The 24,242-nt window shown below is 36.1% G+C and overlaps 2 protein-coding genes across 2 annotated transcripts; both read left to right on the top strand.

Moving 5' to 3' along the window:
* Window positions 1-1,902: 1,902 nt before the first annotated feature.
* On the top strand, window positions 1,903-8,125 carry LOC119081818 (N-terminal kinase-like protein). Its single transcript, XM_037191057.1, has 13 exons — window positions 1,903-2,500; window positions 3,549-3,772; window positions 3,849-3,939; window positions 4,005-4,240; window positions 4,314-4,392; window positions 4,457-4,678; window positions 4,744-4,899; window positions 4,963-5,227; window positions 5,292-5,459; window positions 5,528-5,676; window positions 5,738-5,875; window positions 5,944-6,118; window positions 7,447-8,125. Exons 1-13 carry the CDS (start codon window positions 2,117-2,119, stop codon window positions 7,566-7,568), a joined length of 2,409 nt encoding a protein of 802 aa, XP_037046952.1. The 5' UTR covers window positions 1,903-2,116; the 3' UTR covers window positions 7,569-8,125.
* An 8,527-nt stretch (window positions 8,126-16,652) lies between these two features.
* LOC119082116 (alkaline phosphatase-like) lies at window positions 16,653-22,624 on the top strand. The gene is made up of 12 exons (XM_037191500.1): window positions 16,653-17,018; window positions 17,082-17,299; window positions 20,372-20,446; window positions 20,613-20,793; window positions 20,871-20,907; window positions 20,965-21,094; window positions 21,190-21,339; window positions 21,408-21,585; window positions 21,689-21,858; window positions 21,921-22,009; window positions 22,080-22,246; window positions 22,311-22,624. The coding sequence occupies exons 1-12, from the start codon at window positions 16,937-16,939 to the stop codon at window positions 22,472-22,474; spliced, it is 1,641 nt and encodes a 546-aa protein (XP_037047395.1). The 5' UTR covers window positions 16,653-16,936; the 3' UTR covers window positions 22,475-22,624.
* Window positions 22,625-24,242: the final 1,618 nt, after the last annotated feature.

Raw genomic sequence — 24,242 nt, 5'->3', positions numbered from 1 at the left:
ACAAAACGAAAATTTAAAAAAAAACTAAAAAAAAACAAAAAACAAAAAATTACGCATTTTTCCGATGCCATAAAAGAATATAAAATAGTTCAATACAAAAGAATTAAATTGAATTTAAAAGAAATAAAAAAAAAATCTGGGCGTTTTTCTTTTTGACATTCCAAATTAGTCACCACTCATACTTCGCATCACTTGGCACAGAATAAGATACAGACTTATTGAATTCTGCAGCAACACGTCGTTTCTTCATAAAATCCTAATTTCTCATGTCCTTGAATCATCAGACATCAGTGCAGTTTAAACTTCTATCAAGTTCTATGTAAGTAATTGACATTTACACAGAAGTGATGGAACTATTTTTTTTCGCTCGCTCCGCTCGGATCCTATATTTATAACATTTCACTTCCAATTCGTCGCCCTTGACCAGTTGGTTGACGTACATGCAATGCGTAACTATGCATCTTTATATGTTTCATAGCTTGGATATTTCATATGAAACGAATAGAATGAATTGGTTTTGAATTCGCATTCTCCACTTACATCATAGGCCAGTGCCTCACGGAACTTTGATTCCCTCATAAGGCCACGTATGCCAAATTGTTACATTATCCAATACGAAAAACATTTTTTCTGTGACTTTTGTTATCTAGCGATAGAAGGGCTTGAACGAGGGTACGTCAGCAGTCACAAATCGTAGAAAATCGAAATTGCTGTTGGTAGTAAGCGGATAGTCTGGATGAAGCTGAATAGAGAGAAGCGCTGGTTAGGGACATTAGGGCGTATTTGACTATTTTCTGTAAAAAAAACTTATTTTGTGAAGCGGATTCAGGTCATTTTTTATTGAAAAAGCTGAGCTGTGGGAGTATTATAAGAAATTACATTTTCAACAATTACAATCCAATCGATTTACACGTTATACATACGTAAATGGTGTAACGTTGGTAATGCATGTAGAATGAACAGCGCCGATTGGATTGTAATTGTTACTTCTTATAATTCCGAGACTGTTTGCAAAGTATTAAACGACGAAATTACGATAAATCAAAAATTTATGCCACGTTGTTCAGATGCAAAAATAACTTAGATCTTACTGGATTTTAGATTTCTAACCGGGTCAAAGTGCAAGTCATAAAAGTAGTTCTATAGCGGTTTGGGATAAGAACATTGTGTATCTAGTGTGGCTAATTTCCGGTATACTATAAACAAAAAGTTGCTCCTATCGCTCGCTAGAGTTTTTTTAGCGAATTAGATCACAGAAGTACACTCGAGAGATGGCATGGTGGCGCTGTCACTTTTAAACATATCTGGGGTGCCGATTAGTATTAGTGCCACCATGCCACCTCTCGAGTTTAACTCTATGAATTAGATTCCATATCTCGCCTCCGGCTCGTGGTGGAAAACTCTGATTCGCAAGAAAAAACAACTTTAGCATGCGTTAGGAAAAGTACTATTTCGATCAAAGGAGCGACAACAAAAGAAAAAATAAACAGCTCGCTTCGCTCGTTTTCTCTACCATAAAAGTAGTTTAAAATTGTGTTCACTTGTTTCGGCGCACGCTCACACTGTAAATGTATTTTACCGCAGCTCTACTAATGTGATCTCTGGCAGGGAATCAAATTAAGTGCTTTATGGTAGCTCAATGTGGGTGACAGATGACAGACTGTGTTTATGCCTCAAATACTAACTGAATTCTTTTTTGAATTCTATTTTGAGCCGTCCAACTTAAGATCTTAAAATAAGATTTCAATATCAACCTCCACTATATTTTCAAGCTGTTCCGAAAACCGTACTTTGATTCTTTCTTTTTCACTAACCGTTTGAAAAATTTTGCGCCATTTGTTTATCGCATTTCACAGAAATGTCACGCAACATCCGAACAATGAAAAACAGCATTGACAGTTCGATTCGGGCTAAAAGCACGACTAATTTAGAATTTATTTTTCTCGTCAAAAATAGCAACGCAACTCGACAAAAATACACATACAAAAAAGAAAGAAAGAACGGAAACACTCCAATAAATCCACAAGATAAACTCTGTGGAATGGTGAAAAGAAATAAATTTTGTTTGGATTGTTCACAGTAAAACAGAATTGCCATTCGCAAATTAAACAGTAAGATGTGGTCCTTCTTTTCGCGGGATCAATCGAAAGACTTCCCGTATGAAATCGGGGAACAGGTACACGGTCTGGAATCGAAAAGTATTTGGAGCCTACACAGGGGCAAAAAGAAAAATACCACGGACGAACAGCTGGTGTCGGTGTTTGTTTATGATATTAAAAGTGGGTCGGACACGAAACTGGAAATACTACGACATTCAATTAAGAAACTGAAGACTTTGCGACATCCGTGTTTGTTGCAATTTTTGGATAGCTTAGAAACGGATAAGGTACTTTATGTGGCTACCGAACTAGTCGAACCGCTGGGAACGTACATTGAACATTTGGATATGGGATCACCGCAAAAAGATCTTTACCTTGCTTGGGGCATATTTCAAGTAACGGTGAGTGATTTGTATCGATTTTTTTTACTCATTGTTTCAATGTTTGGAGTTGGTACGTTTTTCTGTTCATTTTGCCAACATATGTTGTTTCGGTTGTGTAAACAAAGTGCTAATAGACTATGCAAAAAGGCGAAAATAGTGGAAAAATCGGAATAAAAAATTATTCCATTTTGTGTAACAGGTGAATACGTGAATCATTTCCACTTAATATCTCGAAAATGTGGAAATTCTGTAATTTTTAGCGAATATCCGAATTGTCTCAATTTATAATGGATCCTCTGACCGATTTTCCATCATATTATGAAAATCAATTAGCTGCACTGCACCGACTGTATTGGGTTGTAAAACCAACACACTCTTACGCCGTCAAAATGTTCGATTAATTAATAAAATTGATGATGTCAACGTTGAGGTTGCGATGAATTTTATCATCGAAAGTATTTGAGTCGGTTTGACAATTACACGATTTACCGCATTGTTGAAATGTCCCTCCTCCTCCCTCTCCATATTTTATACCTTTATTACGATACACCTTGTGACGTGCGCTAGTACTTGCCTGTGACAGAGACCTTGACCATTCAACGTTAAGATTGGAGTCACGATCTATGGAATCGCGCAAATGTATGATTATATCCAGAGTACCCAGAGTATCAAATCCATTCGTTCAGAGATTTGTTTATTATGTGTGTCGTGATGCATCTTCATTTTTAAAGTCGAAAAAACTCCAGACAATGACAAGTCTTTGTACGTTTCGTTGATTGTGTGACTCACTTCCGTTGACGGATTCGAAAATGGGGAATGAAAGGCCCGTGGTCTCTCGCTAGGCTTCGAGAAGCTACGACTGTTTCATGTTTAAAGAACCGTCGTAGCTACACGACTATATTTTGGGTTTCAGGGTCGAAGGGGAGGAGGTAAGTTATTTAAATTAAGGGAAACTCAAAGCCATTCTTACGAATTTAGAAATAGTAAGAGTGAAAATCGACAGTCGAACTTCCACCAGTAGTTTGTAATTAAGCCGTTGAGTCTAATTCTAAACAAATTTTACTAGCGCGGATTATCATTCCTGAACAACGACGGAAATCTGCGCCATAACAATGTCTCATCATGGTCCGTGTATGTAAATACTTGCGGCGAATGGAAACTGGGTGGCTTAGAATATGTTTCACCAATCGATGGTAATCCAATGCCACCAGTAAAGGTTCCACCGTCGTTAGAAGTGTACGATCCGCCGGAGAAAAATGATCCATCAAAATTAAAAAGCGTAACGAAATGGTACGTGTCTTTGCAATTTTTTGTTTGCTGGCCGTTGGAAATTATTGAACACTTTTTCCGGTTCTTTCTAATACAGTTCGACCGATATGTGGGGACTTGGTTGCTTAGTTTGGGAATCATACAACGGGCCACTGAAAAGTAGTACGAATTTACAAAATATCAAAAACGTAAGGCGATTGAAATACGACCGGACTTGTGTCGAATAGTTTGTTAAACATCCTCCGATTTCCAGATACCTAAATCTCTAGCGCCTCTGTATTGTGAATTGGTTGGTGCTAATCCTTCAAGTAGACCGAATCCAGCCGATATCATAACGAAATGCCGAAAACCGGACGGATTTTTCAAGAATGATTTGGTCGATACGTTGCTGTTCCTGGAAGAGATTCAAATCAAAGACAAGGCTGAAAAGTTGCGATTTTTTAACTCGATAACGGCACAATTAGATAATTTTCCGAAAAGCGTATGCAAGTAAGTCGAATTAGAGTCGACCACATTGGACATTTGGGAAATTTCATTTTTTTTCTATCTTCAAATTCAACAGACACAAAATACTTCCCCAACTAATTACGGCATATGAATATGGAGATGCTGGTTCAGCGATATTACCCCCAATGTTTAAGGTAAGTTCTCGAAATTTTGCAGCAATTTTGCGCCTCCGTCAGTCACTTTCGAAATCATTTTCAGCTAGGAAATTTACTGGACGAAGCCGAATACCAGAAGCGTATCGTGCCATGCGTTGTAAAATTGTTTACCTCTACCGATCGCGTTACACGTGCTAGACTATTGAATACACTGGTGCATTTCGTTGGACATTTACAACCACAAGTAGTTAATGAACAAATTTTTCCGAATGTAGCCCATGGTTTTTTGGACACTAATCCTTACATACGGGATCAAACTATCGAAGTAATTTTTTTTCCTCCACATCATTCTCCAACGCTGCCGAGCTAATACAAATCCTTCCATTCCAGTCGATAATACATTTGGCGCCAAAATTGAATTACAATAACTTAAATGTCGAAGTCCTCAGACATTTTGCTCGTTTACAAGCGAAAGATGATCAAGGAGGCATTAGGACTAACACAACGGTTTGTTTAGGGAATATAGCCAAGCATCTTCACCCGCAGGTAAATTCAATTGCTAAAGCTACTCAAAACGACCAGAGGAATTAATAGCGGATCGTGTTTAAGGTGCGGCAACGAGTATTAGTGTCTGCGTTTATGCGTGCAATCAAAGATACATTTCCACCTGCTCGTGGCGCTGGTGTATTAGCCTTAGCTACAACGCAGCAATATTTTTTATTGTCTGAAGTAGCCAATCGTATATTGCCAGCACTATGTACATTGACCGTGGATCCGGATAAAACTGTGCGCGATCACACTTTCAAAACGTTACGTGGATTTTTGGGAAAATTGGAACGCGTATCAGAAGATCCTAGCCTACGTGAACGAATGGGTAATGTTACATTTTGTTGTGAGAAAATAGAAAATTCGATTGAAATACGACATTGAAATCGCAGAGGCTGATGTTCACACGGCTACACCATCCCTGGGAAATGCAGCAGCAACGTGGGCTGGATGGGCAATGACTACCGTAACGGCAAAGTTCTATCGAAGTCAGAGTGATTCATCGCGACCACCAAGTCAACGACACTTAACTAAAACATTGAGCAAACCTGCTTCACTGGGTAATTTAACACGATACAGTCCGGTCACGGTGATCGTTCATTTGTTTGATTTCTCACCATCTCAATAGAACATCCATCAAGTAGTAGTTTATCGACGACAACATCTAGCGTAACGTCGATGACTTCATTGGAACATGAAAGTAATGAAACAACATCAGTATCGGCTAGTGATTACGGCAACGAGTATTGGGACAATGAAAATTGGGGTGACATGGATGTACGGGAACGAAAGATCATTTTTGACCTAGGCAGAGAAAAATAAAAGTTTTCCATTCCAGACATCCCAGGATCCTAGTTCACCGAATGCAGTTGAATCTGCACCAGCATCAACGAGCAATAATTTAGCTGCAGGAAATTTGTTGGATCTCCGTGATGGTTGGGACAATGAGGAATGGGGTAGTTTAGAGGAAGAACCGGTAAGACAAGCAAAATTAAGATTTTCCTCTACACTTTACCACGTCACTCATACTTTAATTCACTTTAGAATGAGGAATCGGTTGACATTAAGGAAGATCTACCAAAAGACCCCAAAGAGGTGTCAAATGAATTGAATAACCACAACAACATTAGCCCAACTTCAAATAATTCGAACACAAACTGGGGCAATGACACTTGGGGCGATGGTGAATTTGAACCGATCAATGAAGAAACATTTACAGGTAAAATTAGTCGTTGAAAGTACAGATTCGCGTTACTCGGTCCTTATCCTTTTCTGCCGTTTAATGCTCAAAGCACCAACCACACATTTCGATAGAATTGAATTTGAGAAAAGTGAAAGATTCACCAAAAAGGTTTTGTAAAACATACCAACCATGACGTGATCCAAAATCACCCATAAACGGTTGCCCATTCTAAAGTGCTTTATCCTTTCACGCACAATTGTTACACGAAAAGCCCTTGTGAAATTAAATTTGTATTCGATGCACGTAAAAGCAATGACAATGTATCTTTGATGGATGTGGTGATATGCACAGTTAATCAAAATAATTGGTTTAGTGGAATAAAACTGACAGCGGCACTACCAAATATGCTGTATCTGGGTACTGCTTCTGTTTCTTCAGAACTTGCACCTCAATAAACTGTACATGTTTCGCAGTAATTATAGTTGCTTAATCTGTTAAGTACTTCACTTGTTTAAAATATCGCCTAGAGTTTGATGAAAATCTACTATTTCATCAGTTTAAGCATACCTATATAAGAGAACTCTAGCCACACAGGGCCATTGCTTATTTTTGTCGTCATTGTCGATAACAGATGACTAACTCTTTCCGAAAGTTCAAATTTATCGATCGATCGAGCGGAGAAATCAACAAGTTCTTCCTGCAAGAAAATCATCAGAATGCAGACTGGCATGAGTTACAGTCTGTACCCCATGTTTTTGGATTTATATGTTAAATCACAGAGCACACCACCAACAAAGTATTTTTTTTTAAATTTTCATTCGTTTTCATTTCAATCACGATGCTTATATCCTTTGGTAGTGCAGTTTTTGTCAAATAAATTTGTTCCTCAGAGATATTCGATGCAAGATTTACTACGCCAGACTATTTCGGAAACAATTTCGGGAACTTTCTTGATTTTTTCAAATTTTTAACAGTCTATGTTATGTACGCACATTGTACACAGACATCATGTGAACATTTTCTATTTAATATGTTGAAACGCATGGTCACGTGAAAGGTTCTTATCCCATCTAATTTAATGAATTTACAGTTAAAGTCAACCAAATTCGTGTCTAAATTTTGTTCAGCTGGCCCACTCATACTAACTCACTGGATAAGCTTGTACGGCTTACTACACTAGTCACATACCACACGCTTGGTAATGGTAAAACCGTGTAATTAGTGTGATTGTATTAGCGGACCAGCTGGTAAAAAACAGCTGAAGCAAACTCAGACACAAATATGGTTGACTTTTATTGTGTTTAGCTCTTAAACAAAGTTTATTTCTTCTGTTGAAACTAAGCAGCTGAATGTTAATTTCAAAGGTAATCCTAAAATCGACGAGGCACGCCGGAAACGCGAAGAAAAGAAGATGCAACGACAAAGGGAACTGGAAGTACTTCGTGCAACACGGGGTCCTTTAAAATTAGGAGCAAAAAAGCTTTAAAAATAAGGTTCGAGGTTTTGTTAATAATTATTTTTTTCTGTGGAAAGTAGAAATTGGTCAAAGAATTGCTAACTATATAAATAACAAAAAATTATTTAAACAAACAAACAAACAAAAAACATTTAAAACAACAGCAAAACAAACAGAAAAAAAAGAAAAAATCGTTTTATCAGTTCAATGGGAAACTTATCATTAGTTGTGAGAGAACGAAATTGTTTCGACATTTTTTTTAGATAGAATTAACGTCACTAAATATAAATTATAAAGATTAAAAGAAAACAATGGAAATACAGTAAATGTCAACCAAATTTGTGTCTTAGTTTACTTCAGCTTGTTTGTCAGCTTGTCCGGTCATACACAATTACACCGCATATCCTTTCTATGACAATGTGTTTTTGTGAGTCGGCCAACTGGCAAACAAACTGAATCAAACGAAGACCAAATTTGGTTGACATTAACTGTGAATCACACAGATGATAAAACTAAAATGTATAAAAAAAACAAACAAACAAAGAAACAGCTTCAACATTTTTAATATTGTAACGTCTTAACAAAAAAAAAAGTTTTTCCTTTTTATAAAACAAAAATATGAATGTTGATAATGTGATATCGAAATTTATAAAGAATTGTCTAGAAGTGGAAATTTTGTGGTTCATTGCGTTTTTTTGTGATTCAAAAATGTATTCCTTTTTCCTTTTCCATTTGCGCTGATGCTAAAATTGATAAGTGCATTAGACTCAGATAAATTATTTCTTATGAATGAAAACGTTTATCACTTGTAACCGAATAAAAAATCGCGAAGAAAAATGTCCCTCAGAAATCATTAAATTTTATGTTTCTGTTAGAGCCATCTACGTTACATTTATTGTAGCTGAAATTATTATTTTCACTTTCACTACCATATGAGTAGTACCTACCGTACAGTGGTCATTCAAAATCACAATATGTTTTCCGAAGTTAATGTTTCCATTACGACCTAATATTGAGAATTATTTCACTGAATTTTAGCTAATTCCACTTAAAAAATTCACTTAATTGGATGAATTTTTTAGTGAAACAATTCTCAATATTAGGCCCTTGTTTCCATTCTGTCAAGATAAAGGTGCTTACGGCTGCCTATGTTACTAGAGGGTAATTTTTCATATAGTAGGTTTTCGAAATGCGTCGCCAAGTGTAACATTCCATGCTTTGCCGTTCACTCGTCCCTAGAAAAATTGAAAATTTTTAGAAACGATTCAAAGTCATTGTTATTCAGACTGACAGAGCAAAACGCATTGGTTTATCCAACTTCGTCGTTTGGCGCTATTTGAACTTCTTCTACGTATAAACTTCAACATTGCAGAGCCATCGTGCCTTCTACGTCACACTTATGAAACAGTGGTGGAAATGCTACAATAAATACGAATCGATACTGGTTTTGCTAGCAATTAAGACATTTTCTGATTGTACAATTCCTTATTTAGCGACACAATTTTTCCTACGCATTCATGCCCCAGGGTACAAATGGCCTCGCTTTTTAGTGAGCCTATACGATGAACAACCAAATATTAACCATCTATTTCAAGTGACGCCTTGGTGTTTGATAAAAGATTTTTTCAATTGTGAATTGAATACGGTGTAGCCCTTATAACAACGTATTTGAATTATTTGCCTTCTCCCAATTAAGAGCACTGAAAGAAAATATCGAGTCAAACAAATGTGTGCTTGGAAACCTGGGGCTCGTAAATAATCTTTTTATCATACCATCACTCAGAGATCATTTTGGCTTTCAAAAGTCTTTCCACCATTGCCTTTGCATTAAGTAGTTCTTAAAAACTTTAATTCATTACACTCTATAGAACCAGACTCCTTCTTTGGACGGATTCACAATAACACCAGTTTAGCCGCTTGAATTATATGTCTAGGACATTGGCAATTGAAGTATTTGACACGATGATTGAAACTGATTCATAAGTAACGTTTATCATATCCAGACTTATAAATTCCAGTCAACTTAAGTAATCTTCCATTTAATGCCGAAATATGTCACCTGAACCTGATATGAGAAAACCTGTCTCAGGTCACGTTCAGGTTGAACTTGAATGAACCTGAAACCGAAATTGTCATTTCAGGTGTGTTAACTTCAGGTCAGGTTCAGGTTGAAACTGATATCTTATGTTCGAGTTCAGGTTAAGATCATTCTCAGTTTAGCCTGAATCAAATCAGGTCGACCTGATCTTCCCAATTATATCCGTAGTTATTCCTGAATGAAAGTCCGCAAAATAGCAATTGACGCAATGATGAATGTAGGTAGATGCTCTAAATATTGCTTCATCAATTTAAATGGTGTTTCTGGTGAGGGGAAATTATTTAAATGGACGAACGAAAGATCGAAAACGTAAAAAAGAAGTCAGTGAATTGAATAAAAAAGATCTTTTGATAAAATTATATAAACGAAAAAAAAAATGAAGAAATGATTAATGGCCTTTCATATTAAAATAAGAATCATAGATAAAAAAAATTTGTCCTGTCGAACGAACAGTCGTTTTTATCCTATATAATGTCGTTTGAATATTTCTAAATGGATTTTCTTCAATAGATTATCGAATAAAACAAAAAAAAAACAAAAAATATTGAACGAAATTGGAGCTAATTTTTCAGCAAGGACCAAATTATTAGCAAATTTACTTTCGTCTTTACAGGCTTTCTCTTTAATTTGTGTCGTTTTTGATTAAAGCATTTTGTTCTATGCTAATTTATCATGTTTGACAAGTATTTTCCGCCCGATTGGTATATATTATTTTCAAAGTCATTGAGGAAACTTAAGATCGCAGTGGAATATTTCATATTCACCTTCATCTTAACGACGAGAATTGTGAGTTCCTATGAACTCTGGTGTAAAACCAACAAATTTTTATTTTTATTTAGTGAAACATACTAGACATCAAAATCTGAAATGAAAGCATTTTTGCTCATAGATAGGCGCTGGATTTATAAACCAGAGGTTGCTAGTTCCAGCCCAGCTCCGGACATTATGAGCAAAAATGATTTCACTTCAGATGTTCATCTTAAAGCTTTCACAAACGTGCCATATCATTTACAATCCAGGAATAGCAACTGTCCTGGAAAATGCAACAAGAACCAGATGAAAATTATCGCATTTTCCAGTTGTTCTCTGGCTAGTGTTAAATCTTTTTTCATAAAAACGATTCCTGCAGAGTTCATTTCTTATTACTATCATCGCTGTCGACACTAGATAACTAACTGTTTCTGAAAGGAAATGCAGTTTCGATGGATCAAACGATTCACTTTGTTTCTATTTAATAGAAATTTTCGAGGTTTTTTGAACAAAAGTGACAAGTACGGAACGGAATAATTCAGATTTGGTTTCGTTTATCATTAATAGAAAAAATATCAACAAGCAACCATCTAGCGTGGATTTTTATCTGCTAGATGAATCTTAATCACGTTTTGTTCACTATGATGTGTAGAGCTTATGCTATAGCTAACGTGTAAGAGCCCTAGCTTTCCGTTAATTTTAACTCATTCCAGTACAAGATCAGCACAACTTTTCGTGAAGGATGGGCTGAGCCTAAGCCAATTGATGGCCAATCTGTGTTAGGTAAAAAAAATTGTTTGTAACAAATCCTCACAATGGGCGTCGACCTTCAAAAGTAGTTTTTGAAGCTAGAGTATCGATTGAGGTCGAAATATGTTTTTACTATTTGGCCTTGAATTGATCGCTCTCTTACTTCATAGGATAATATTTTTTTTGATACCAACATTGAAAAATGATACTTTCGCCCCGCATATGAGGGGCGAAAGTAAAAAAATGCATCCCACGGGGAGAAAGTACTTAACGAAGAGCGAACGCAGCTGAACGAACAGCGAAAGTGACTGACGTCACAGAAAATGAGAGAAATGAGTCGAGTTGTCAACAAAATCCGCTCATATTATGCAGAATACTTTGATCAAAATTGTAAAACACTGTGCGCCAGTGTTCTTATTGAAATTAGCATACAAAGTTGATACTTTTTGTTACTGAATGATTTGTTAGTTATATCTTAATTTTTGTGTGTGTTATTGTTGGGATGGCTAAATTATTTAATTTTTCATATACCAGGGGGCTGCCGCCCCCTGGACCCCCGCATTTTCTGGCTAAATGCCTTTTTATTTTAACATTTTGTTGCGATGTTTGCGATACGTATCAATTTTCAATGTTGGTATCAAAAAAAATAGTATGAACGACTCGGGCCAAAAGTAAAAAAATTCAACCTGTGCGATTAGAGCCCTTGCCTTCGGCGCGGGCTCCAACTCTCGCACACGGTTGAATTTTTTTACTTTCGCCCCTTGTCATTCAATGTACTATTAAAGTTGTCATCATAAGAAAACAGTTGTTGGTATGGTCAAAAACAACAACAACATCACATTGAATGTATTGCACTTCATGGCAATTTTTACTAAAAATCTTTCGTAATTTTATCGAAGAAAGACCAGCTATTTTCGGGATTTTTTAATTTTTTTTGTCCCTTTCAATTTACTCACATTATTGGTAGCGGAATCGCCAGTTTCTCCATAATCTCAACACACGAACTGTAAATGGTATTTGAGCTTTTTACAAAAGTATCGATATTGTAGTTAGGGTGAACATTTCGTACCTTGATTTACAGTCGCCGTTATTTATAAAAAGAAAGTTTAGAAAATTTCTCAGTTCAGACGAATTACAGTCGACGTCAGTGAAATTTAGACATGAATTTGCTAACAGCTGTTTTTCAGTTGGTACACTCATACAAACAAAACTGTTCCTACGTACCTATATGGTTTTACCAATCCACAGCGCATGCTTTTGTTTGTTTGAGTGGACAAGCTGAAGCAAATTCGTGTCTAGATTTCACTGACGTTGACTTTAATTTTCATTATTTTTTTGGTTTTGTCTGATCAATTGTACAATTTGTATATTTTAGTTTGTAAAATTATAATTATTTAGGATATTAAATAAAAAATTATGTAAAAACATTTCGTATCAAATCTTGCGTGTTTTTTGTCACGAATAAACTTCTGCCCACCCATCCTTGCCACCTTGTCCAATCTTCTGGCAAAAATGTGAACCAATGGAATATAATGTGTGATAGCTGGTCGACTTATATCGGAAATTTGGAAATGTTGTATCTATATATCTATGCGTCGGTCAGCTAAGCCAGTCGCACCAGCCGATTTTTTTATCCAGTCCATAGATCTTGCTGCTCTCAGATGAAATTTATCTTTTATCTTATTGTGAAGTCGTGATTTTGCAGGAAACCATTTCCTTCATTTTCCTAAATTTTTCCAAAAATAGTTTTAGGGAAAGCTAAGATAAAAGTCATCGCTTTGTGTTACAAAAATTTTCGAGTGGTGTTGCTGCATGTGTACATCATTTAAAAACACTTGGAATACAGAACTCTATAAAAATCAGTTAAGACCAATTCCACATAAAACCGACAATCACGGCTAGTTCAAAGTTCCCGAATAAGAGTTAACTTATAATTTTACTATTTCATTCTATTCTTTTTGAAAATTGGCCTAATTTGTAACTCTTCTTTTTCTTCAATGCTTAATTTTTGTCTACGACTAATGTATGCAAAAATATTCCTGATTTTTAGTTGTTTCAACCAGGGTCAGAGTTTAATGATTTATTTTATGTAATTTAGATTGAGGTCTCAGCGCGTACCTCATTGATCTTGTTACGGGTCGCGTGTTTGTAATTTCGTTCCGTTAGACCGAATCGCTGCTAGGTCTTCCCATTTTACGCACATGGAATATGTCTATTGAAAGGGTTTTTTGCAACATTGGTTTCGTCTTGAGAATGGACAATTGGACTTTCGTTTCTCCAATTTTTGACTTTGTCAACAAGCCACAAAAAAATGCATACAAATATGGACCACTCTACTCACCATGCACTGTACTTTATACATAAAACGCACTTGTTTTGGCTCGTAATTTGTTCACGTCTCACATAGAGTACAATTTTACAGTTCTAGTAGCAGAAGTAGCTATAAAGCTCCGAACAACTTTATTTTTTACATGGTTCGCAATTCCTCAACTGAAACTTTTTTCATTCTTAAAATATTTAAAGAATCATAAAAATTACTTACCATAAATATGGCCAAGACATTCTTTAAATCGATTTTTCACCATGAAGCCATGATGGAGACCACAACCAGATCTACATTTTTCTCCATTTGGCCAAAGTAAGTTTTATGATTCCGAGCCGTAAGATGTTTCTAGGTTTAACGTATCTAACGAAACAATAAAGATAAGAGTGTAAAGACTGTAAAATACAATCATAAAACCAGTGTTTAACTTCAGACAACGATAAAGAAATTATTTTTATTAATTGTTAATGTTCATCTAAGGATTAGACTCCGTTTTTATACCATTTCAATGAGCCCGGTTGCACTCACATGCATATGTTAGTAGTGTCCTACTATTTGTTTTACTTTTATGAGTTCAATGAAGAACATGATCTTAAAGTGAGATTCACTTAGTGAATAAGTAGAAACCTAACATTGACTACATTTTGATGAGAAACGAAGACGATTCGCAAGCTTTAAAGTTGGCTCGTCATAAATTAAAGATTTTTTTAAAGCCTACACACTCGTATCAAATGAAATGTCTAGCTCACTGAATCATTTTAAACGATTTGAGGCCAGCAGTTTTCAAGTGTAGAAATCGTTAAACGTGAAAAAAAGGTTCTGATTGAAGATTGATGAGGTTCAATGTTAAGAAATTGTGGGAATAACGTGACCTCTTTAAAATTTAAGAAAAAGTTTTTTAACTTTCTTTTTTGAAATCAATACAAAAACTTTGTAACGGGTCAATGCCAGTCAATCGCATTCCAAATTTAAAAGCAAAGTGACAATATGCTACTCTCATTCCATGAAAATTAAAATATTTATGAATATGTGGCATTTCACATTATAATTTATTCCTTTTAATGTTTTGCGTTAGCACGTAGGGTATAGATTTTATACGCAACAGAGACACCGTTCCAAAGCATTGCAATGAACCGTAATTTGAAAAAAATATTGCCTTGATACAAAATGGGATAGAGGAGGAATAATGGAACACCATAGTAAAATTCAGAGTATCATTCATTGGTGATGCGATCTCTACTACCAGTGCCTCTTTAGTTTTAAGGCAAGAACCACTTGAAATTTAACAGTGGCAAATTTATCGAGTATCGTATTTTTGTTAGTAAAACTAGAAAAACGTTGACTGTACACGTAAAAAATCCCACTTTCGCAAAATTCTCACCATTTTTGTGAATCTATAAAATCACGAAAATTCGGAAAAATTCTCGCAAGCGTTTTCACGCTTATAGGTTACATTTTCGTATCTAAGCTTCTTGGTTTCACTGTATTCTCTGATTTGCAATTTCAAATAGCATACGAATTAAAAGAATTCAGAGAAAATGAGAGAGGAACAGCTTAGATATGAAAAAAATGATTTTTTACGTTGGCAAAACAGTATTTAAAAAAAAATAACTAAAGATTAGGCGACAACCTAAAAGTTATTTTCACAAATTTCGCGAAATTCATTCTTTACATAGACTGGCATTTCGTACGATAAAATGTGTGATACACCAATTTGTATCTTATACATTTTCTACAATTTCACGTAGAGTTTTTCGTTGTAAGCGTTGACAATTTTCATCCTTTCAGTAGACACATTTAAATTTTATGCGCTAATTTGCCAACCAATTTAGCAGGGAAAAATTACATATTTCGTATTAAATGACGGTACCTCAAATTTTACGTAATTCTGTTCGTAATTTCCTGTCTAGGTATGATTAGTCTAAGATATGCAGTATACACTACACAATAGTTATTTGTGTATCTGTTTTGGACGATTGTTTTTAGGCAATTTCGCGAGTTGTACATGCTCAAAACTCCCTCATTTTCGGCCCGACACATGAAATAGTTATTTACGTATCGATTGAGTAGGCCGAAAGAGTTACGTATTAAGTTTTGTATGCTTGCTAAGAGGACCGAAAGTAAAGAAATGTTAATTCAAGGGGCGAAAGCGAAAGCTTTCGCCCCGCGAATTGACAGCTTTACTTTCGGTCCTCTTAGCAAGCATACAATAGTTATTTACGTATCGATTGAGGAGGCCGAAAGAGTTACGTATTAAGTTTTGTATGCTTGCTAAGAGGACCGAAAGTAAAGAAATGTCAATTCAAGGGGCGAAAGCGAAAGCTTTCGCCCCGCGAATTGACAGCTTTACTTTCGGCCCTCTTAGCAAGCATACAATAGTACATTTCGTACCTAAGACTAAAAATCTTTTTTAGCGTGTGAGAAGTTTCCAGACAGAGCCGAAGGCGAGGTCTGGAATCGAATATGCTAAAAAAGACTTTTAGTCCGTGGTACGAATAGTATTGTTCATATTGGACGGAAAAAAAGGTGCGACGAAGTCGCACTTTTCGGGTCCTAGGTATGAAAAATAAATTACATGATTAGGGTGCGAAAGTGATGAAATTTTTTGGAATTTTTCTCGTGATTTTGTTGCTTTGTATTTATACGCATATTTTATGGACGTAATTGGTTTTGCGCTACATCGCAGGTTCTGGTTGTACATTGCGAAAATGGCTAAAATCAGCTGCCCAAACGGGCAAATGTATAGATAAATCACGCGTAAAATTCCAAAAATTCACTCACTCACTCACGGTATATTTTAGACACTTTTGTATGCCTCAGCGATGTTGCCTCAAATTATTTGTCATTAAAAGGTACTTAAACGCGTAAACAACTTTTTCCTACTCTCAAAAACCCTCCGAATTTTATGGTCTCGTCTGAAAACGACCGATATGTATTTTGCCCTAGATCCGTGCGAGACGTGACCTTCAAAATAAACAGAGACAGAACAAAAATTTGCAAACATTCTATTTACCTATATACTGATCACGTTAGAGTCTCACTTACTCGATATGTATGTAGGAGATAGTGACAAACGTCTGGTTTTGGATTAAATGAAATTGTAACAAAAAGTCTAATTGATGAGAACAATGTTAAGTGGCATCTCATATATCTCATACAAACCACCTGTACGTAATACCAACCGAATGTTTTGTTACATTTTTGATTGTCGATTGTCGTAGTGCGCCATTAAATGAGTTTGTTTCTGAATTTTTAACAGAATTTTAAAATAAGTGTGTATTCACATGTCACTTTTTATATCGCCCAGCAACTCAAATGTATTGACTTGTTGAGGTATATTACAATTCAAAAGGTTTCGATTTACTCAGTCAAGTGTTGTCAGCAGACAAATAATTACCAGCACTCCAATTTATCGTAATTGTTGTAATTAAAAACGTAAAACAGTACAACCGAGAAAAAAAAACAGGTCGTCAAAAGATGTTAATCGAAATTCGGAATATTTTCTTAATTTTATGTCTGCTGCATACCGATCATGTTAATTGTGCTCCAAAAACAAATGGTAAACAACCGACAATAAATTCAGCGTAATTCAGTGCAAATATTGTCTCTATTTCTATATTAGCGAAAAACGATGAACCGCCCAGCAATCCGATGCCCCAGTGGAATCTTCCCAATCCCGAACGAGCTGTGGGTCCATTGGGAGAGGCGTCAAAGGATTTTTGGTATGAAAATACTCTGGCTACATTGCACCGTCAACTGCAGTTAGACCAGCTCAATAAAAACGTTGCGAAAAATATGATTTTCTTCATTGGAGATGGAATGTCTATACCGACGTTAATGGTAAGTTATTGGGGCGTCGTGTAAAAAAACGAGATTTTGGCTATGACACAAGGTTGTCTAGGAAAGCTTTCGCATTTTCATTGAGAATATTTTGCTACTAATTTGCACACAAAGTTTATCAATTTTCTTGATATAAATTCTGACTACGTTTTGGCGCGTTTTATTCTTTACAATAACTGAATTATATGAGTACAATTTTAGTGTTTCAATTACGTTAGTGAGGTTTATTTATACAAAGCGAAGTTTATAACTATTTCAGTACAAAAAGATATTCACTTTTATTGACTCATGGTTTTTGAGCAATTCGACTAAGACACACAAATACATACGTACCATTTCTAATATAGAAGATTTGCAAACCCGATACTAGTGACACATCACACTTTCGGTTCAAATTAGTTCACATTCAGCCTGTGAAACTCGAAATCGGTTAAATGTGCAGAAAATTCGCGAAAACATAAATTCAAATGATCCAAACTCATTCAAATTCAATTTTAATGCAAAATTGCAGATCGTAAATTCGGTTAACCAAACCTCGAGTGTCCCAATGTTGTCGGTCCGGATCCGTTTGATAGACTGTTAACAATAGCTATTTACGTGTGTGTCTTGGACAATTAACTTTAGGCCTAAAATCAATCGTCCACGACATGTACGTATGTAATTTTTCATGCACGAAAACTCGAGAAAAGAATTCAAAATTGACCCTAATTTTTTAAGCATCATTTTCTGCGCCGCCGATGTAAAATCCAGTACATCAACACGGGTTAAAAATGAAAAGTCTCTTTTTCATGTGTTTAGGGACCTCGGCTTCGCCTCGGATCAACAACATTCACACTAGTCATGTAAAAGTTATTGGTATAAATTGGCAGAGATAAAGAGATAAAAAGTTGAAAAATCCAATTTTCGGGTGAAGTTTGATGATACGAAGCGAAGCTGCGTTCAATAAACAAACGAAAACATGACTTCTCACGTTTATCACTAGTTTTGCTATGTATTTTACAAGATAAGGAAACCTCATTAAATTCAATGAAGGATAGAAAGAACAATTTTCGACCCGCAAGCATGAAAAATAATTTTTGATGGGTCTTGAGTGATTATTGAGAGACATAATGTAGAATCCATTGTAATTCGTAATCGGTTTTAATTGAAATTCCATGTCTCACCCCAAGTCCAAACCGATAATGAGACATAAATAAAATTGATTTAATAATGCCTCCAAATAACTCTCACTCAAAGGGGTATTTTTTGAGTATAAATAGATTAAAAAAAAAGCACGGAGTAGTTTTCAGTAAACCGCATGAACAGGTATCATTCATTGGTTTTCCATTCAACCACAGTTTAGTAAATTCTTGTTAACCGAGTCAACAGTTTGTTCGGTTTTATTAGTTGCTTGTAGAAAAATGTTTTGATATCTTTATGTCTCATTGAATAAAATTGTGGAATAAAAGTGAATTAAGTAGAAGGATAATCATTAGAGGTCCAACTTCTATGGATTTTCTCAATAAAAATTTTAATTCAAATTTTGTTATAACTTCAAGTTATATTTGAAGAGTTTGGATGGGTAAATTTCGGATTGAAATGAGTCAATATCTTACTGGTTAATTGTTTTGGACAATCTGGGCAATAAAATTGTGATGAGAACATTGAGTGTTCATCAAAATCAAATATCAGTGTCGCCCACAACCACATTTTGTTCCGTTCCGTCCAATAATCCTACGCAAATTTTATCCTTACCCATTCCCTAATAAATATGTTCAAACCACACACACAAGTCCCAAACATTTTAAATAAATTTTATCGACTGTGAAATGATTATAACTATTTTATTAAATCTATCATCAATGAAGGTGAATAATTGATGTATTCATTTGTTTTTCATACCTTTCATACCCAGTAATGTCATATTTTAGTCTTTTAAAACGGTTCTGAAAAAAGGACAGTAAAATTCGAGTAATAATCAAGATGTGTTTACGATGATAAGCGACCACCAGTAACAGATAAAGAGAATTTGAATTTGAATTTTCGATAACCACATTTCGTACGCACTTTTTCAGGGGGTTTCGAAGAACGTATTATAGCGTGCAAGTGGGAACGGACACTCTTTGAATAGTCCTTTATAGTTCAATTGACACATAGTACAACAAAGTATAAAAATTTCTTCTTCTTCTTCTTAATCAGCACGTTGATATTCACTGCCAGATGTAGGCCTCCACTTTGTCTTCCATTCTGAACGATCCGTTGCCATTTGCTGCCAGTTTGTCCTCACCATTCGCTTGATCAAGTTCGTCTATCTTTCTGGTGGTCAACGTTCGTCGCAATGTGTCCTGCCCAATTCCACTTCAGCGATGCTATCCCTTCCATCACGTTTACGACTCTCGTTTGTTGCCGAATTCACTGATTCGTCATTTTGTCTCTAAGCGTTCCATTGCTCTTTGTGCTACTATGAGCTTGTTCTCGGATGCTTTAGTTAGTGTTAACGTTTCTGCTCCACACGTCAACACCGGTAGGACACAAGAAATCAAACACTTTCCTGACTGATAATAATTTAGTTCCACGTAATTCCATACTCTGTTTGATTGAGTTACAGATGAAGACAATTTTTGGTTTTCTTATTTCTTCCTAAATTTTACCAATTCTTTTTTTATTTGGTAAAATTAGGAAAATGTTAGGGAAAAGCGGGAAAATTTTAAAAATTGAGAAACTGTTTTCCGAAAAATAGTCTATGGTTACAGCACTCTGACTTTCGGTGATATTTTCTGAGATTGTTCAACGTCAGTTCAGTTTTATTTCAGTTGAATTGATCAATCAATCAAGGTTATTAAAATGGTAGCGTAAACATTTTTAAGCAACCCCTGAATTAAACTTAAAATATAACGTTTTGTGCACCAATATACTCTAAACTATCCAAATATTTTGGTGACAGCCGCCTTCGCGAGTGTCCTTACACCTTGTACTTTGTACTTTGTAGTGGGTGTCTTTAATGTTATATCAATACTTTGCAATATTTCTGAAACTAGAAAACCTGTATCACTTATATGTAAGAATAACGTTCCATTTCAACTTTTCTTTTAGGCTACAAGGATGTACATGGGTGGAGAGGAAAAGAAGTTATCGTTCGAAAAATTTCCATATACTGGATTGGCTAAAGTAAACTAAAAAAAAACCTTGCCAGCAGTTATACATAATACTGAACCATCCGCAGGAACCTCGATCACTTTCTGGACGGATATTTTATTGGATCAATGTTATGTACAACTGTATGGCGATGGCCATCAGTCAGATAAAATTTAATTCCGTCTGAATTCTTTATTAGACGTATTGCGTAAATCACCAGGTCGGTGACTCAGCCTGTACAGCGACAGCTTTATTTTCCGGTGTCAAAAATAATTACGGTACATTGGGTGTAACATCATCCGTTCAGTATGGAAATTGTACGGCTGAGCAGAATGGCGATTATCATCTGGAGAATATTTTCAAATGGGCACAGGATTCGGGTAAATTTTTACGGTCTTTGCGGTTTCTAGTGCTTGCATAATATTTAATTCGACATTAAAATAAATATTTATTGAAGGCAAGGCGACTGGTGTTGTCACCACAACAAGATTAACGTGAGTCGTCTTTAAAAGTGGTTTGGCTTCTAGGCATTGAATTTAACAACTTTCTAGGCACGCGACACCAGCAGCTGCGTATGCTAAGTCGGCCCATAGGAACTGGGAACATGATGGTGTTACGCCAAAGGGATGCCTTGACCTTGCACATCAGCTGGTTTATAGTGATGTTGGTAAAAATATGCAGGTACACTGTAGAAGGGAATTTTTTTCATTTCGGGAATCGATATTCCGTTCAAAGTTCGCTGAAATCACAATTTAAATTTGTGTATCTCTGTGAAGGTATTTTTAGGTGGTGGTCGAAACAGATTTGTTCCAACCGGAAACAAAAATTCGGTTAAAGGTGGTCTTCGCAATGATGAGAGAAATTTGATCGATGAATGGCTGGCACAACGATCTATTACCGGCAGACCTGTATTCGTAGACGACAGGGTAAATAATTTCGAGCCTTGAATTAACAGAATACATATTCAAGAACAGTTCGACATTCGTGTCTACAGAAAAGCATGCTCAGTGTGAATACATCTGAAGTTGACTATTTACTGGGAATTTTCAACGATGATCATTTGAGCTATAATTTGGAAAAACCTGACACAGAACCGGATTTAAGTGAAATGGCTTTGGTTGCGATGAACATGCTGAACCTAAATCCTAATGGCTACCTGCTTCTGATTGAAGGTATGTATCGTTTTCAAACAAACGGTCGTAGTTTCATACTTTTCCACACGACAACATTTTCTTAAGGTTTTACCACAATCTTTAAAAAAATATCTTTCAACAGCTGGAAGAATCGATATGGCTCATCACGAAAACCGTGCACGTATTGCGCTTGATGAAACAAAACAATTGCATCATGCAGTGGATTACGTTATAAATCAAGCTGATTTAAGCGACACACTCGTTATTGTAACATCGGATCACAGTCATACAATGTCCATTGGTGGTTATCCAGTAAATGAAACTAAGCGAGATGCTCGTTTACCACTTTCTTATTGATTTTTGATTCATTTTAGCGGCGTGGAAACAATATTCTAGGCTTAGGCGATACGTCCACCGAAGATGGAAAGCCATTTTTCACATTGAGTTACGCTAATGGAATGAGGTAAATGGTTTAAAATAACAGTTGATTTCGACTTGAAATAATTGGTTTTCCTTCTTTGTTTGTCACTTAGCCACTACAAACACGTACACCCGAATGGCACCCGGATAAATCCCAAGACGATGGATTTTTACCGAACCGATTTTCAGCATCCAGCAACTGTGCCGCTGGATATGGAAAGTCATGGCGGAGAAGACGTAGCTGTATTTGCTGTTGGTCCCTGGTCCCACTTATTTACAGGTTCGCATTAACTTCTTCATTAGTATGTGTTAAATCAGTCTTTGCAAGGTTTGCTATTCATTAGGCACCTATGAGCAGAACTTCATTGCTGAAGGCATAAAGTATGCGATGTGCATTAGTCCTGGTGACAAAGGCAGATTTTGCTCAAGTGGTTCGAAGATATCACCGAATAAAGTGTTCACCGTGGCCAGTTTATCTGTAGTATTATTGGTTCTAGCGTTTGTCTAATCAGAAAATTTTCTGCGAGAATTTTCATTTGTAGTTGATTTCGTACTCTAGTCGATTGTTATTTAATATTGTTAAAATTTCTACCGTACAAAATGTAATTGAAATTCGCGAAAAATGTTGAAAATAAATAAAAATTATTTTTTAAACGGATGTTGTCTTGAACGAAGGTGAAGAATTTGTTTGCCGTTAGTTTACCAAATGTTATAGAATAGACTGGGTGATGCGCAAAAGTAAATACCGGAACCAGAGGTATTCAATGGACGCACACCGAACGTCTCGAAGACATTGATTTTGCTGACGATTTGACGCTCATGGCACAGGCAGCACGAGACATGCAAGAATCGATACGTCTACTTGTTAAATATGCTGGGCAAGTGGGACGAAAGATAAACGTGACGAAGACGAAACTAATGCGCAACTGCAGCGTGCAACCTGAAAATCGAAGGAGAAACAATGGGCGAAGTTGAGAGCTTCTGTTATGTGGGAAATTTCTTAGCAAAGGACTGCACACTGGACTGGAACCTACAGGGAACACGTAAAAGAGGCAGACCCAAAATCACGTGGAAACGAACAGTCGTCGAAGCCGGGAAAGAATAAATGCTTGCTCCAAACCGAATTCGATGGCGACAATTTGTAGACTCTCTATGCTCCCTCGAGAGTAAGAAGTCAGATGATGATGATAGAATAGTTATGTGCTAGATAGATAGATAGATTAAGTGGGTGGAATTTATATTCATAGACTCCTGCACCTTGGCCGCCAAAGGGCCTGTTGTGCGTGCCCACGCATTTTTTTGAATATCTATCAATTCGAAATTATAGGTGGAAATCATAGATGGAGCTGCTGAACAGCATTCTTTGACTTTTTTTTTAAGTCATGATGGTGTTTACACCTCAGAAATCATTTTTTTGCGATTCCGATAATTTTTGTTAGACTATTTTACAGTCGATAAAGCCAATTAGTTGAAACTAATAGCAGACACTAATCATCCATGATTAGGAAAAACCATATGAGCATGTTCACACCGGGAGTCGAACCCGGGACCCATAGGCCATGAGTCCATCGCTCTACCGATTGAGCTAACTGGACTGTTAGCTATGTGCTAACAATCAAGGGGAGAAAATAGGGAATTTCACGAAGAGCAAAAGTTTGCGGCCAAAGCGAAGCGAAGGCCGGTGAGAAAATGATCATTTTCTCACCCAATATGGCTAACCCGCCATTTTAGGGGAGAAAATGATTTTCTCACCTAAAATGGCACCTCTTAGAATGACAAGAAGACGCCCTTTTCACAACGCTTCATTGTCACATCGCTATGAAAAGACTTTTTCCTAATATTGGTAAATGTTTTAGCATAGCACGCTCCTAGCACGAACACTCATTTTTCCAACGTCAAAAATGATACAAATTTGTGTGTTTTTGTCACACCAAGAAATCATGACTAATGTCGAAAGAAGTACAAGGCCTATTTTAATTGCATAAGCCTCTGAATATTTATCATGTTCATATGCTAGGAGAGCTATGATTTCGACCAAAATTTATCTTCCCGATAAATCCACATCGAGTTGGAAAAATATAGAAATTTTCGTTTTACTAACTGGCTCAAAATTTTTGGCAAACCACCCCTGACTCTTCGTCAAAGTAATAAGAAAGTAATTCTATGGATATATTGCTTTGCTCACAGCACCGCATCAGTCCATGGAAATAATACGGTTTTTGCGATAATTTTTATTGCCGAAGGTTTTCTCGATTCAAATAAACTTGCTACGGTCG

Source organism: Bradysia coprophila, chromosome X (assembly GCF_014529535.1).
Source record: "Bradysia coprophila strain Holo2 chromosome X, BU_Bcop_v1, whole genome shotgun sequence".
Lineage (NCBI taxonomy): Eukaryota > Metazoa > Arthropoda > Insecta > Diptera > Sciaridae > Bradysia > Bradysia coprophila.
The sequence above is the reverse complement of the archived record's forward strand: the minus strand, read 5'-3'. Positions and strand labels throughout refer to the sequence as shown.

Excerpts from the sequence above, each read along its gene's own strand:
- LOC119081818 (XM_037191057.1), top strand. The coding sequence starts at position 2,117 with ATGTGGTCCTTCTTTTCGCGGGATCAATCGAAAGACTTCCCGTATGAA. Across the intron at positions 3,773-3,848 it reads TTAAAAAGCGTAACGAAATG|TTCGACCGATATGTGGGGAC; the intron begins GTACGTGTCTTT and ends TTTCTAATACAG. Across the intron at positions 5,876-5,943 it reads GTAGTTTAGAGGAAGAACCG|AATGAGGAATCGGTTGACAT; the intron begins GTAAGACAAGCA and ends AATTCACTTTAG.
- LOC119082116 (XM_037191500.1), top strand. The coding sequence starts at position 16,937 with ATGTTAATCGAAATTCGGAATATTTTCTTAATTTTATGTCTGCTGCAT. Across the intron at positions 20,908-20,964 it reads GTCACCACAACAAGATTAAC|GCACGCGACACCAGCAGCTG; the intron begins GTGAGTCGTCTT and ends ACAACTTTCTAG. Across the intron at positions 22,247-22,310 it reads CTGGTCCCACTTATTTACAG|GCACCTATGAGCAGAACTTC; the intron begins GTTCGCATTAAC and ends GCTATTCATTAG.